Genomic DNA, 13405 nt, shown 5'->3' with positions numbered 1-13405 from the left:
TGAAAAAACTGCTCCGCAGGGCTCGAACGAACTTTTCTGCGGATTTCCTCCCGTAGCGTGTTAGCCGTCGTCTGCTACGGCAGGCCCACCACCAGCGGCGCCACCGTCGAGGCCGCGCCGAGCGGAGGAGGAGAGAAGCGAATGGCGCTACTTTGGGAGATTGAGGGGTTTTAAGCTTTCGGGTTGAGCAGCGTCATCTGGCGTCCACCTACGTAAGTTCTATGCGCTGCCGCTGCTTATTGTCGAACCACTGCGGAAGGTGGCGGAAAGTAAAGGGTTCCTTCTCTAACGTGGTTCATTATTCTATGAGGAGGCGTGACTGTTCTGCTAGAGCTGTGCTACGCTAGTCGCGAAGCTTACGCATCACTTCCTGCACGGTCCTTTGGTACCGCGTAGTGGCCCAGAAACTTATCCGAGAGCCGGCGCATTTCCTGGTGCGTTCTTGCTGATGTCCTCGGGAGACAGTTGCTGATGGCTACCACCACGATGCGGCGAGCGGCTTGGTTCACCGGCATGCGCGTATGCGCGTACGTATGTGTTGCTTGTTCATTTGTTCTCTGACAATTCGGACAGCTGAATTCTATTGGTATGCGTACAAATGTTAATGATGTGCGTTTTCGATTGCCTATACTCGTAGGAGCTGTACGTATGAACGCGTTCTTTGCTGTGTTTGCGATAGGCAGTTTAAATGCTGCAAAGCAACACGAGAATGAAGCAAACAGCAACGAGAGGTAAAGTGCTGCATTGCCGTGGATCTTCTGCATCCGTACACTGAAGAGAAAACAGAAGGTTGGAGTACAGAGGCTGATATATCGACAATGGGGACAGTGTGCTTAACAGTGTGCTTAGTTTATGGTTGTCCTTGTTCTTGCTGCTCTACCTTCAGGCGCGGAACGTCGTGCTTCTGTTATCGCACACGGAAACCGAGATACGTTGTCACATCAACCCACTCAGTGAGGCCCGCACTGTGGAAGGCTTTGTTGTCGAACAGGCGGCTTTAAAAAGATAAAAAAACGAAGAAATTTTATTCAGGGTGCCGTTTCGGGCTATTGGTTCTAGATATTTAAACTAACAACGCGAATGTGAAACTTGGACACCAGGAAAGGGACGTTGTCTTTCGCACTGTCAATTTCAAAAGCTTTAATGAGCTCTGTACTGGCTAAGTAGCTATTTCGTGTATGCAGGAAATAGCTATGCAGGTGCTTTTTTTTTCCTTTTTTTTTGTAGCGGTATTGCTAGAAACTAAAGAGCAGCTTGCTATATGTGTTCAGTCTGCAGAAGTGTTGCGTCACATCACTGTGCCACTTGGGTGCCTGTAGCTGGCAAGCTGTTGCGTCACATTGGCAGGACAATGGGTTTCATTGTCTGCTGCTGCTGCTGCCACTTGTACGTCTTGGGGATGACAGTTCTTTCATGGTGTGTATTAGTTTTAGTGGTATGATAACGATTCATGCTTACAAAGCAGGTGCGGACAGCCATCAAAAATATGTGCGTACAGAACAGTAACAGCACAGCATAGAACAACAGAAAGCTGAGCTAGTTGGTAAGGATTCATTATGCAAAATAGAAGTGAGGCGTGCAGACAGGACACAAGGGGCGTTCGTGTTGTCCAGTTCTCTCTCTTGTGTCCTGTCTGCATGCCTCACTTCTATTTTGCATAATCAGCACAACATGCAGGATTAACAGATGCACAAGATCAGAAATATTGTCAAGCTTTTGGTACCAATTTTAATGACCCACAGATTAGCTAGTGTATCTGATCAAATCAAGTATAATTACCTTTCATATTAAATGGGTTGGGGAGAGGAAAGCGGCACTCATGTTCTGAGCCATGTACTATTGTGGGCAAATGAAATGCAAATAGCGGAGCGCGTGGTTGATAGTGCAATCAGTGCAACCTGCTGGCCATGCTCAATTCAGGCGGTTAGCGCAAGAGTATGTGTCTGACTGTGATATGTACGAACGCGGTAGTGTACGAACGTGGTAGTTTTGTCATACCGCTGCACTGGTGCGCCGCTGAAATCACCATTCAAACAGCTGTTCGGGCCACATTTGCTTTGTTCACTGTCAAGTGTGGCTTTATTTGTGAATTTATTCTTGCTACCGTCGTCTCCTTGCTATCACCGACACTTTAACTGCTGGAAGGAAGCCTTGCTCGTGCCACTAAATTGTATCATTACAGACGTCCGCTTCGATAATACAAGCATTCCAGCAACATTCTCTTTTGAACCGTTTCTCAAATATCGGTCAAAAAAACATTGAAAGAGCAGCGCAAAACAATTTCACGTGATTAACACCATTTTCCTTATTTACATGTGACACTATGAAACCTGTGAAATGTGCTAGAAGATGCTGATCTGGCGTAGATTCCAGCTGCAAGAAGTATAGCAGGTGAAAAGTTACAACAAAGAAAACGCATTTATTTCAAAGTGAAGACTGTCTCACAACTTTTATGAAATGAAAGGTGAACTTGTGGTACAACAAATTCGCTTGAGTTTAAGACCTCTCCATTGCAGATGTAGAATTGTTGACAGGGCTCTAATATTTTGTGAAATCTCTTCGGACCGCAGTGACTACCGTCATTCTTTGGGGCAAGCTTTCGAAGAGCTGCATAGCTCTATCGGAGCTCCATAGGTGCTCCCACTTTTCCTGAACACCTCCCCACAGTGCATCCTGCGAGCTCCTCTGTAGCGATCGGCGGGAGAGAGCATTTGTCATTGCGCCACAAATTAATTTATTTCAAAGTACCTTACAGGCCCCAAGGGGAGCATTGAGTAAGGGGGGCATCATTGAACAAATGACAAGAGAAAACATATGTGAGAGCTAAAAATGTTTATAATGATCACCTGCTTGCAAAACAGTTAACAAATAAAAATGCTAGAATGATGTGTGTAATGTTAAGAGATAAGAAAAGAGCAGATTGGGTGAGGGAACAAACGCGAGTTAATGACATCTTAGTTGAAATCAAGATAAAGAAATGGACAAGACACGTAACCCTTAATGACCGATGGTCATTAAGGGTTACGGACTGGATTCCAAGGGAAGAGAAGCGTAGCAGGGGGTGGCAGAAAGTTAGGCGGGCGGATGAAGAAGTTTGCAGGGACAACATGGCCACAATTAGTACATGACTGGGGTAGTTGGAGAATTGTATGAGAGGCCTTTGCCCTGCAGTGGACGTAACCAGACTGATGATGATGATGTGACGGTATTCTTTAAAATTTTTGAGTTAATATTATTGACACCCAAATAAGTTGTCAACTTAAGGTTATTTATGAGCCCTGTGATACCATCCTCTGTTACATCGATGGACTGCGTGTAGTGGTAATCTAGATCAGTGACTTCCGGGAGATTTGAATGGTCTTCTATTGTGAATATGGATGAAAAAAATTCATTAAAGACGACTGGACATTCCTTGTCACTGATTGGAGCTTGATTACCATCACTTGGTGAAATGTGATGCGAGCCACTATTAGGTGAAATCGCCTGCCAGATTTTTTGGGGGTTGTTTTAAGTAGTGAAGGTAGATCTTGAGAGTAGTATTTTTCTTTAGCCTCTCTTCAAGACGGGCAGTAATCTTTCAAAAATGAGCTATATTTATCCCGTACCACAGGTGAGTTTGTATGCTCTTTGCAGTTGTGTATAGCCTTTTCTTCTTGTTTCTTAGGCTTCGAAGGTACTTGGTGAACCAAGTGTTCTCTCTATCCCCTGTTATTCTGATTAGGGGGTTATATGTTTCCACTAAAGCACAGAGCTTTTCTTTAAACAGAAGCCAGTTTTCGTTGACTGACCGAGTAGAAAACGAAGCTACGAAGGTGCCAGAAAGAAATGTCTCATGTTCTTTTTTAATATTGTCATAGTCTCCTCTGTTGTATGGATGGTTTTGTTTGAGATGCCTGTAAATTTCAAGGGGATCTTAAGAGTAAGTTGTAGTAGCTTGTGATCGCCGAAACCATCTAAGCAAACAACTTCAACTGTTTGAGGGACGTTAGTGAAAACTAAATCTAAAATGTTAGTGCCACAGGTGGGCTAGGCAATCATTTGGAATAAATTGAAATCTAACATTAAAGAAATGAACTCCATTGATGTATGACAAGAGGATGATAGGTTATTCCAGTCGATCAAAGGAAAATTAAAGTCGTCAAAAAGATAGACAATATTACCTTGACAGAGCTCAAGAGCTTTAGAAATACTATTGCGCAGTTCGACAAGAAAGTACTGGTTTGTATCGGGAGGACGATAACAACATCCTGTCAGTAGCTTGTTTCTGTAGGTTTGACATTCAGCCCATACTATCTCAATACTGGAACATACATTAATAACTTCTGAGGTAAATATTCTCAAATAGGTTCATGTCGGCACCTTGAGCGGGCCAATCGAGCAGCATCACGCCCAGTTCTTTTGTCAATTTCCTTACTGATCGGGCCATGTGTTTTGGGCTGTGATCATGCTGCAGGTAAAATAGGCCATCTGAGAACGGGCCTTCAGGAGCATACGGAACGGTAACATCCTCAATGATCCTTCAATACACTTCAATGGTTAGCTTGCCTTCTAGGCAGATGAGTGGACCTATGCCATCCTTGGAAAGGGCTTCCCAGACGCTGACAGCGCACCGGCCACTACTGACACGGGAGGTTACGTGGCTTGAACTTGCAAAAGAAAATTGTTTGGTGCATTGGGTAGTGTTGGCAGATGCCTTGCAAGTGGAAGCACTTGATACGGAAAGATGGCCCCCTATTCCAAATAATGATGTGCGATTCATCTGTGTATTCTATGAAAGCAGCTGGAACTACTTTGCAAAATTAATTAAGTGTCTGAAGTAAATAGGGTATTATCTAGAGAACAAATATACGTGGTGTTTTCTGTTCACCATATGCGCTGGCGCTGGTCCCATCGTGAGAAAAACATGGATTCGTCTGTGAACGTGACGTTACTCCAGTCCATAGCCGTCTTTGACAAATGCTCTTCAGAAAATAAAAGCCTTGTGCACCTGTTGGCCTCCAAGAGCAGAGGTTCTTGGCAGGCACCCTATTTTGAAGGTTTGCTTCGTGCAACCAGGTTCACACCGTTTTCGAGCTAGCGTCCACACAAAGTTCGTGAACTATTCCCCTCGATGTGAAAAATAGGGCTTCAGCTGCACATGCCACGATTTGAAGGTCTCGGTCCTCTGTTGTAGCTCGACGTCTGTGTCCATGAGGTAGATTTCCAGCTGTCCCTCGCCACGGTACGCCTGGAGAATCCGATTAACAATCGCCAACTGGCAGCCTGTAATGCTGGTAATATCACGCTGCGGCATATTGTACCGGTAAAGACCAATCATCTGAAGTCGAGTCTTCTGTGGATACACCAGGCATGGCTGAGTTCCATTGGCCTTAGGAGCACCGGTTCCTACAGTTATACACTATAGCACCGATACGGCAACACCGTCCCATTAAGATGTGGCTCTTGTGCAAGCGGTGTTTTTTACGATACAATTGAGTGGCAGGAGCAGTGCTGCCAATCCCAGCAGTTAAAGTGTCGGTGATAGTGAGGAGACGATGGTTGCAAAAATACAGTACACAAATAAAAAGCCACGCTTGATAACGAACAAAGCAAACATGGCACGAACAGCTGCTTTGACGGCAATATCAGTGGTGCAGCGGTATGACAAAACTAGCACACAGGAAGCCGTGGTCGAACATATCGCAGTTGGACACGTACTCTTGCACTAACCACCTGAATTGAGCATGGCCAGCAGGTTGCGCCGATTGTGCTACCGGCCATGCGCTCCGCTGTTCATGTTTCATTTGTCCACGATAGTACATATTGTCACGTGGAGCGACGTATGAAGAACACAGTAGCAATACTATGAAAGACGAAACTAACTTTTATTGGGCGAACCTGTGCCCACAAAAGCAGACTACATCTAAAGAACGGCGACAACGGTGAACACAGTTGGCGATCGTCAAAATCTGATCAGCGGGTCAAGCGCATCGGCTTTTATAGATCAGTCATCGAATGTTCCAGAGTAACCGCTGGGACCCGCATGCCTTCCACAAAGTTCTACACCATTCGCGTCGCGCATACATGCAATCAGATTACACAAGGTTCGGCGACAACAGACAGCGGATAGAAGCATCCATAACATTCTAGAAACTTCTGATATTTGTAGACGCGTCCTGCACTCAGCAATAACATTTCTTAGACGTTAAAAGCGCTCACCTGTAAAAGGGGCTGTGAAGAAAACACTGGGGAGCCGATAGGACTTGTCTCTTACAAATTTACCGCTCTGTAGTACGCTCTACCCTGGATTATGCATGTATAGTGTATGGGTCAGCAAAGCCATCGTACCTGAAGTGGCTAGATCCAGTACACAATATAGGTTTGCGTCTCTCCACTGGTGCATACAGGACATCACCCATAAGCAGTCTCCATGTAGAAACCAATGAGCCATCACTTACAGATAGAAGAGCCATGCTCACATGCTCGTACATTCTAAAAATCTGTTCGCTTCCTAAACACCTATGTTACCCCATAGCCACAAAGTGCCCATCAAGAGCACTGTTTAACAACAAACCACAAGCTATTAGGGCACTCCTCCTACGTTTCGAAGAGATATGCCAAAACCTCGGCATGCTGGACATATTGCCAAACATTGCCCAAAGGCAAGGTCCACTGCCGCCATGGTACAATTTTCCTGAAATCTGTGATTCACTCTAACACACTTCCGTAAAAAACAAATTCCGCAACAACATACAATACAAGAATTCCTCGCACTTGAAGAAAAGTACAGTCATTTTGCAGCTTTTTACACAGACGGTTCAAAAACAGATGCTTATGTAGGAAGCGCAGCTGTACAGGGGAATTGGAATAAAATAGTAAGACTTCCACAGTGTGCTTCCATCTTCACTGCGGAAAGTTATGTCATAGCCATGCCATTGCATGGCTATGCCATGCATGGCTTGTATGGCTTGTTATGCCATTGCCATGCCAGTTAGCCATAGAAAAAATAGTAAATGAGAGACTCGCCAACAGTGTTATTTACACAGACTCACTGAGCGTACTCACGGCCTTTCATTCTGGAAATGCAATGGCTTCTCTGCTTGGAGACTTCATACACAGCATTACAGCAGCCACAGCTCAAGGCCAAAACATAAGGCTCTGCTGGGTACCAAGTCATGTCGGCATAAAAGGCAATGAAAGAGCGGATTTGTGCGCTGCTCAAGCTTACGGCAAGCAAAATAAGAATGTAAATATGCCCTATAGAGATTGCATGAACTTACTGCATAGTAATGCAAGGAAAAAATGGCAGTCCACTTGGAACAGCGAACTAAATAACAAGCTACAATTAATAAAACCAGTTCTAGGTGAATGGAAGTCATGCGTGCACCAGAAGCGTTTCAAGAAAGTCATTATCTGCCGTCTCCGTATAGGTCACACACACATTACACACAACTTTCTGCTGAAGAAAGAAGACAAACCAATTTGCACTTGTGGAGATGAACTTACAATCAATCACATTTTAATTTCATGTTGTAAACTGGAAAAGCTACGGAAAAAGTGCTTTTCCCCGTTTTATAACCAATGCATCCCTTTTCACCCAGCACTGCTCTTGAGTGATAACGCAATTGTGGATATGTCTAGTTTATTTAGATTTTTAACAGAAGTTGGTTTTCTTAAAAGTATGTAAATCATCACGCAGTACTTCACCTCGTACACCACAGCCATTTGTCATTCCTGAGAAAAAGGCTGAGGACTTTATTTGATTGGTTAGTAGCCTCGAGATCCTTGCTCTGGCAAGGATGGCCGCTGAGGTTACCCGACCTCCTTTAAAAGTTTTTATCAGTACCAATTGTTACTACTTTTTCTTACTCCATCATGAGGTAACTCTAACTATTTAAGCACACACCACCACCGATGATTATTTACATTTTTATAAAATTGCACGGAAAATTCTCCTATACCTCGAGCTTAGCGCATGATGGCCTTAGTTGCCTATGTGCTATAAAACACAACACAACACAGAAGATGCACGAGTTCACGTGTCAATATTCAAGACTTCTCACTACCAACATGGGAGAGAACAAAGTCCAAAACAGATTTCTGCCCCTGCTATGAGCTATGTGCCCATCAAAGGAAATCTGTAACATTATCACATTTTTCCCAATGTTACGAGCAGTCAGTCAGTGAGTTTCCCCTGAGAAATTTTCATTTGCTGTTAGAGCGATAGTGTGATGCTTCTATGTAGCTTTGATATCTTTTTATTCTTGCTTGCACTTTTTCACATCCATCCTACCTGACAATTTGTTCACAACCATATTAGCTTAACAAAATTCTTCAGTTTGAGTGAGACAAAATGGCTAGGGTAGGGAAGCCATGTTTATTCAAGTTTTCTTTATGGTATTCCAATGTCCAGATGCTACGGTCGGTGGTGGTGTGTTCTGTTGCCCTGGCTGAGGGCAGCTTCTAGGTGCACTCATTTCCACTATCCACTACTTGTCTCTTGTCGCGATTAAACACTGTAGCCAGTTTCTAATCATGGTGCAGTCTTGAATGTAAGTTTTGGAGCCTGAAATAGGTCACTTGTAGAAATGCATGTGAATCTAAACATGCATGGCTGCATTTCACCCATTTCTGTCTCGTTCGTGTTTGAATTTGTGCTCATAGTACTGTTGAGAAATGCAGGCCTCTCAAGAGTGAGAAATATTCCAGTATGCTTTCTCATGCCGAGATGGTTGCGCTCTTCCCAAAAAAGTGTCACCCCTCTATGCTCTGAGCAGACAGAAAGGGGAGGACCCAAAGAAGACATGAAAGGGAAGAGGTCGTTGACTTCACAACCTAAGGCACTGACACTTCGAGTCCCCAAGTTTCCGAAGGAGACATCGGCTACTACACTACTGTGATGGGTTATTTAAGGCTCTCCAGGCCCCCATGTTAGGCAGAACCGCTCGAGACTTGGTCACAGCCATGCACCAATGAAGTTAATACATTTTCTTTTTTTTTTCATCATCACATTACCCGCCTTTGTCGCTGTCTTCTGATTCTTGCGGTGAAGACCAACCTCACCTGGTTGAGATAGTATGAGCTGGTTGGCAGCAATGGTATGCATACCTGCCAACCCTCCCGATTCTCCCGGGAGACTCCCGAATGTTTACTGAACTTTTCGATTGTACAATCACTATCTTATATCTCCCGAAAGTGGTCTCTGTTCACGCAATAATGGTTTTTGCAAAACCGGCACCGCGGAATCTACAGCCGCATCGTAATCGTCAGCATCACCAACAACGGCAGCACTAGCACCATCGGTATCATCGACTAAGCTGCCGACTACAGCGCCTAGTAAGCCGACCAAAGCCAGAGCCAATGTATTTCTTGCATTTCATGCTCTGTGATTTCATGCATGCCTTCCTCCATGGTACTCTGTACTAGCACATCTTACAGTGGCTCGAGCGGAGGCGCGTCCTATTGGGCGTCGCGTACCTGCTTTGGAACAAAGTAGCGGTGGCGCTGTTGTCGTTCGCATTTAAAGCAAGTGTGCGCCGCTTCTGCTTCTGCACGTGGTTTGTCGTTGTTGTCGCGGAGTGTTGATTCTTTCATGCCTTTTCCGGCCTCAGTGTTTACGATGCCGCTCGAGCGGTGGGTAAACCACTGTTACGCGCCAGCAGCGCTACTGGATACACATATCACTGACTGCAGCTTCTGCTACAGTCAGTGACATGCCTGAACAAGGACATAGCTGTAATCTCCAAAGAATTGACTCAAAACTGACATATTATGCGGGTTTTTATGTGGCAAGAAAGTGTGTTTTAAAGTCTAAGTGCCTTGTCTGCACAAATGAGCCATTACTTTCTGGCTCGGAAGGGAAGATGTTGAATACAGCGGTGTTCACAAGAGCCTGCGACTTCGGTGGCTTGCTCTATCCCTCGGTGACACTGTTCTAGTTCATAAGTAGCCTCGAGGGCATATTTACAGGCTATTTCAGCTCCAACAAGCTGCACCAAGACAGCATCATGGATTTGATGGCTGTCATACACAGCAAAGAAATCGCAGCTATTGGATGTAAGGAACACAGAAAAAGTCTGACAGCTAAAATGATCGGATTTTGTATAGTAAAGGATGCACTTTTATATTAAAGGTTTAAACAAGTCTCGTAATGCTGCGCTCAGACAATCGCACCAACACTTGAAGCTTAGTCGCATGTGAGGCTAAAATATGATGCGAAAACGCAGTTCGACAGTACTGTATTTTCGCGATTCTAAGCGCCCCTCGATTCTAAGCACCCCCCTTCTATTTTCGCGAAAAAGTTAGGAAAAAAAGTTTGCATGCGAATCTAAGCACCCCCTATTTGTTAGGAAGACCGCTTAGCCCAGGCCACCAAACGCACTTGCTCACTCTGGAATCATTGATTGGCGGACCTGCACCCACGTCCAACACGTCCAAACGCGTCTAACAGAAGCATTGACCGCGTGGTCAATGCTTCTGTTGGACGCGTTTCGCGGCCATCTGACCCCGGAGGTAAAGACAAAGCTTCGGAACATCAATAGCGACGTGGTTGTGATTCTGGGTGGCATGACACCAGTGCTGCAACCCCTCGACGTTTCAGTCAACAAGCCCTCCAAAGCCAATCTCCGACAGGAGTACGAAGAGTGGGTGCGAAACCCTGACTGGAAGAAGACACCGACGGGAAAGCTGCAGAAGGCATCCCCATCACCCACCGAAAAGTGGATTTCGGACGCGTGGAAGAGGGTCCTAGTGGACGTTGTGGTCAAATCATTTAAGAAGTGCTCGATCACAAACAACTTCGACGGAACGGAAGACGACCTGCTGTGGGATACCGGGAGCCGCGGTTCAAGCGGTGCGACGAACTCGAGTGGCAGTGATAGTGACTGAGCATCCTACACAAGCGGTGGGTTCACTATCTGCACCGATTTTTCTTTTGAATGTTTGCAAAATGAAATGTTATTTCTTGCACCTATCTCGTCGTGATGTTGCAGTGAAAACAGGGAGGGGCGGGGGGTCATTCTAGATTTGTCGAATTTAAGCACCCCCCTCACTTTGGGCATCGCGATCGTGAAAAAAAAGGGGGTGCTTAGAATCGAGTTAATACAGTAGTTAACTGAAAAGGGATAATACTGTGTAAACAAATGCAGCACTGGTGTGCTACACGACAACTTGGTTGTTTATTCTTCGTAACTCTGCCAGCCATCTGTGCATAACAAGATAGCAGTAGTAAATCCATTGCCAATTCCTTGGGATGCAAAAATATAAAAACGAAGGTATTGAATGGTAATAAAAATAATAAAATGTCACCAAGAAACCCAGAGCATATGTACAATACAACGCAGCATATTCCAGCGCATACTTTTTAGATCTGTCGCAAAAAGAAAAAAATTAGAATGTTGGCATCACTCAATGTAAATGCCACAGTGATTTCTAAAGTTTTTGATACACAGGCAGGAGCTAATATGAGTCATCAAGGACAAGCTTCTAACATCGCGACAAAGCATAATAAGGAAACAATGTTAATTGTCAATGCATTTTATCTGTGGCAAACTTCCTTTTTTATGCATTCCTATCTTGGGGTAGGCGATTTCATGTTGAGCATAGACAGAAAATAATTTTTATGTCATCATTAAAGGATCTTGAAAGCGACGAGACAGGCTTATTTAAGGCACGTAATTTATGGGAAGTTCACCGTCAGTGGGAAGAAATGTATCGTACAAAGTGTATATATTGCAGCCCGCTATCCAACTCAGCCGCTCGCGAAAATCACGTTCGTTAAGCGTTTGCAAATACTCCTTTTACGTTTTGCACGTTCATTGAAAAAACAGTGCAATGGTAAGCCATGGCGAACTGCAACGAATACCAAGTATTGCGGCTATGTCTCCGGCCAGACGATTCCACAACTACAACGCGTGCAAGCGACACTATCTGAATCTTCCCACATTCATAACGAAGCTGCAAAGAACAGAAACCGGAAGCGAAATATTTTGTCCCTTGCTAGCCCTGCATTACTTCGGGGTGACAAACTTAACCGGCCCAAAACTATGGACGAAGCGGTTGTCCTAGCAGCGCGACGGCCCGAAAGCTGACGCGCTTTCAAGTGCGGTCGACTACAGCGCCACCGCATCTTTCTTCTGCTTCAGGCCCTCTCCATGGGAGGCGATCTGGCCACTAGAAAGTATTCTAGCTCACTATATTCATTGTGCATCTTGTTGCTGCTGCTTTTGTGTATGATTAGTGTTGGCTAGGCCGTGTGTGCGGTGCACCATGCAAAGTTAGAATTCTCATGTGCTTGATGCCATGGCGCTACCAAAGTCGAAGAAGAGGTATTTGCAGAAGTTATTCCCAACTTCTGAATTTCTGTGCTTTTTGACATCAAGAAAAAGAGAACATTTTGCATTTTGTAGAATGTTTGGATGCGACGTCAGCGTGTCTCACGGTGTCAACGGTGACTTGAAACTGCATGTTTCCACGGTGAAACATCAAATATATGTTCGTACTGCTGAGCAGCAAGGCAACATCGTGAACTTTCTCCGGAACAAGTGCTACGACAGTGTCATATGTGTCGAGTGCCTGTTTACGGATTCCTTGTGGAACACAACCTACCCCTTAGTGTCAGCAACTACGTTGGGCCTCTTCTATGGAAATGCAGGCTCTGTACATGCAGGCTCTTGTTGAAAGCTTCCTTACGTCACAGCAGAGTAAGAAAGCCTTTGTTCGCGATATACCGTGGATTTGAGGAAATGAAGAAAGCCAGAGTTATAACTTTGTAAAGAGCTGGGAATTGAGGTCGGGAAAAGTCGGAGGATGCTGCTGCTTATTCAGTCGATTGAGAAGTGCGGGGTGCTTGGGGACGAAATTCTAGAGCCATGGGAAGGGATAGAGAAATGAGCAGAGAAAGCTGAATAAAATGCTGCAGAAGAAAGCCAAACAGCTGAGAAAAAAAAAGCTGAACAGAAGAAAGGCAAATAGCAGATCAAAAGGAAGCTGCAGAAAGTTAAAGAACTAGAAGAACAGAGAGCTCACAAACTAAAAGAACTAGGTGTGCAGCTGGATCTGGCCAGGCAATCAGCAAATATCCTTCAATAGATGAAAGAAAGGTGAGCAGGAGTAAAAATAAGGGGCTCCATGTTACTCTTGTTATTTTTAAGTGAACCTGCGAGAAAACCTGGTCGGCACCAGAGAGTTGGCCACAACAGGTTTTGACCATTCTTCCTGGCGAAGCAACTGAAATAATTGCAAGACTAACGAGAGAATGTAGTGGCACAACTATAGTCTCCAAAGCCAATAAAGAAGAAGAGGATTCGTGTGCAGGTAACATAAGTATAGAACATGCTAGTGTGCTCAGCCTGAGTGGCCACGGTGTCGGCCGCTCCCGAGATCCTGCTGCGCCATGACTGACCAGCCTAAATCCTCTCTTCAATCA

General features: G+C 44.8%; 1 protein-coding gene across 4 annotated transcripts in view; it reads left to right on the top strand.

Moving 5' to 3' along the window:
* The first annotated feature begins 228 nt into the window (after positions 1-228).
* LOC135908127 (very long-chain specific acyl-CoA dehydrogenase, mitochondrial-like) overlaps positions 229-13405 on the top strand; it is a 460653-nt gene continuing 447476 nt past the window's right edge. For 3 of the 4 annotated variants that reach the window (XM_065439881.2, XM_065439880.2, XM_065439878.2), the window contains exon 1: positions 230-527. In XM_065439881.2, the coding sequence (XP_065295953.1) occupies positions 472-527 (56 nt within the window). In that variant the 5' untranslated portion in view covers positions 230-471. Of the gene's footprint in view, positions 528-13405 lie in introns of all 4 variants that reach the window. The other variant, XM_065439879.2, reaches the window with a different exon arrangement.

The sequence above is a fragment of the Dermacentor albipictus genome, chromosome 1 (genome assembly GCF_038994185.2).
Source record: "Dermacentor albipictus isolate Rhodes 1998 colony chromosome 1, USDA_Dalb.pri_finalv2, whole genome shotgun sequence".
NCBI lineage: Eukaryota > Metazoa > Arthropoda > Arachnida > Ixodida > Ixodidae > Dermacentor > Dermacentor albipictus.
Note: the sequence above shows the minus strand (reverse complement) of the source record. Positions and strands in the feature narration are given on the sequence as shown.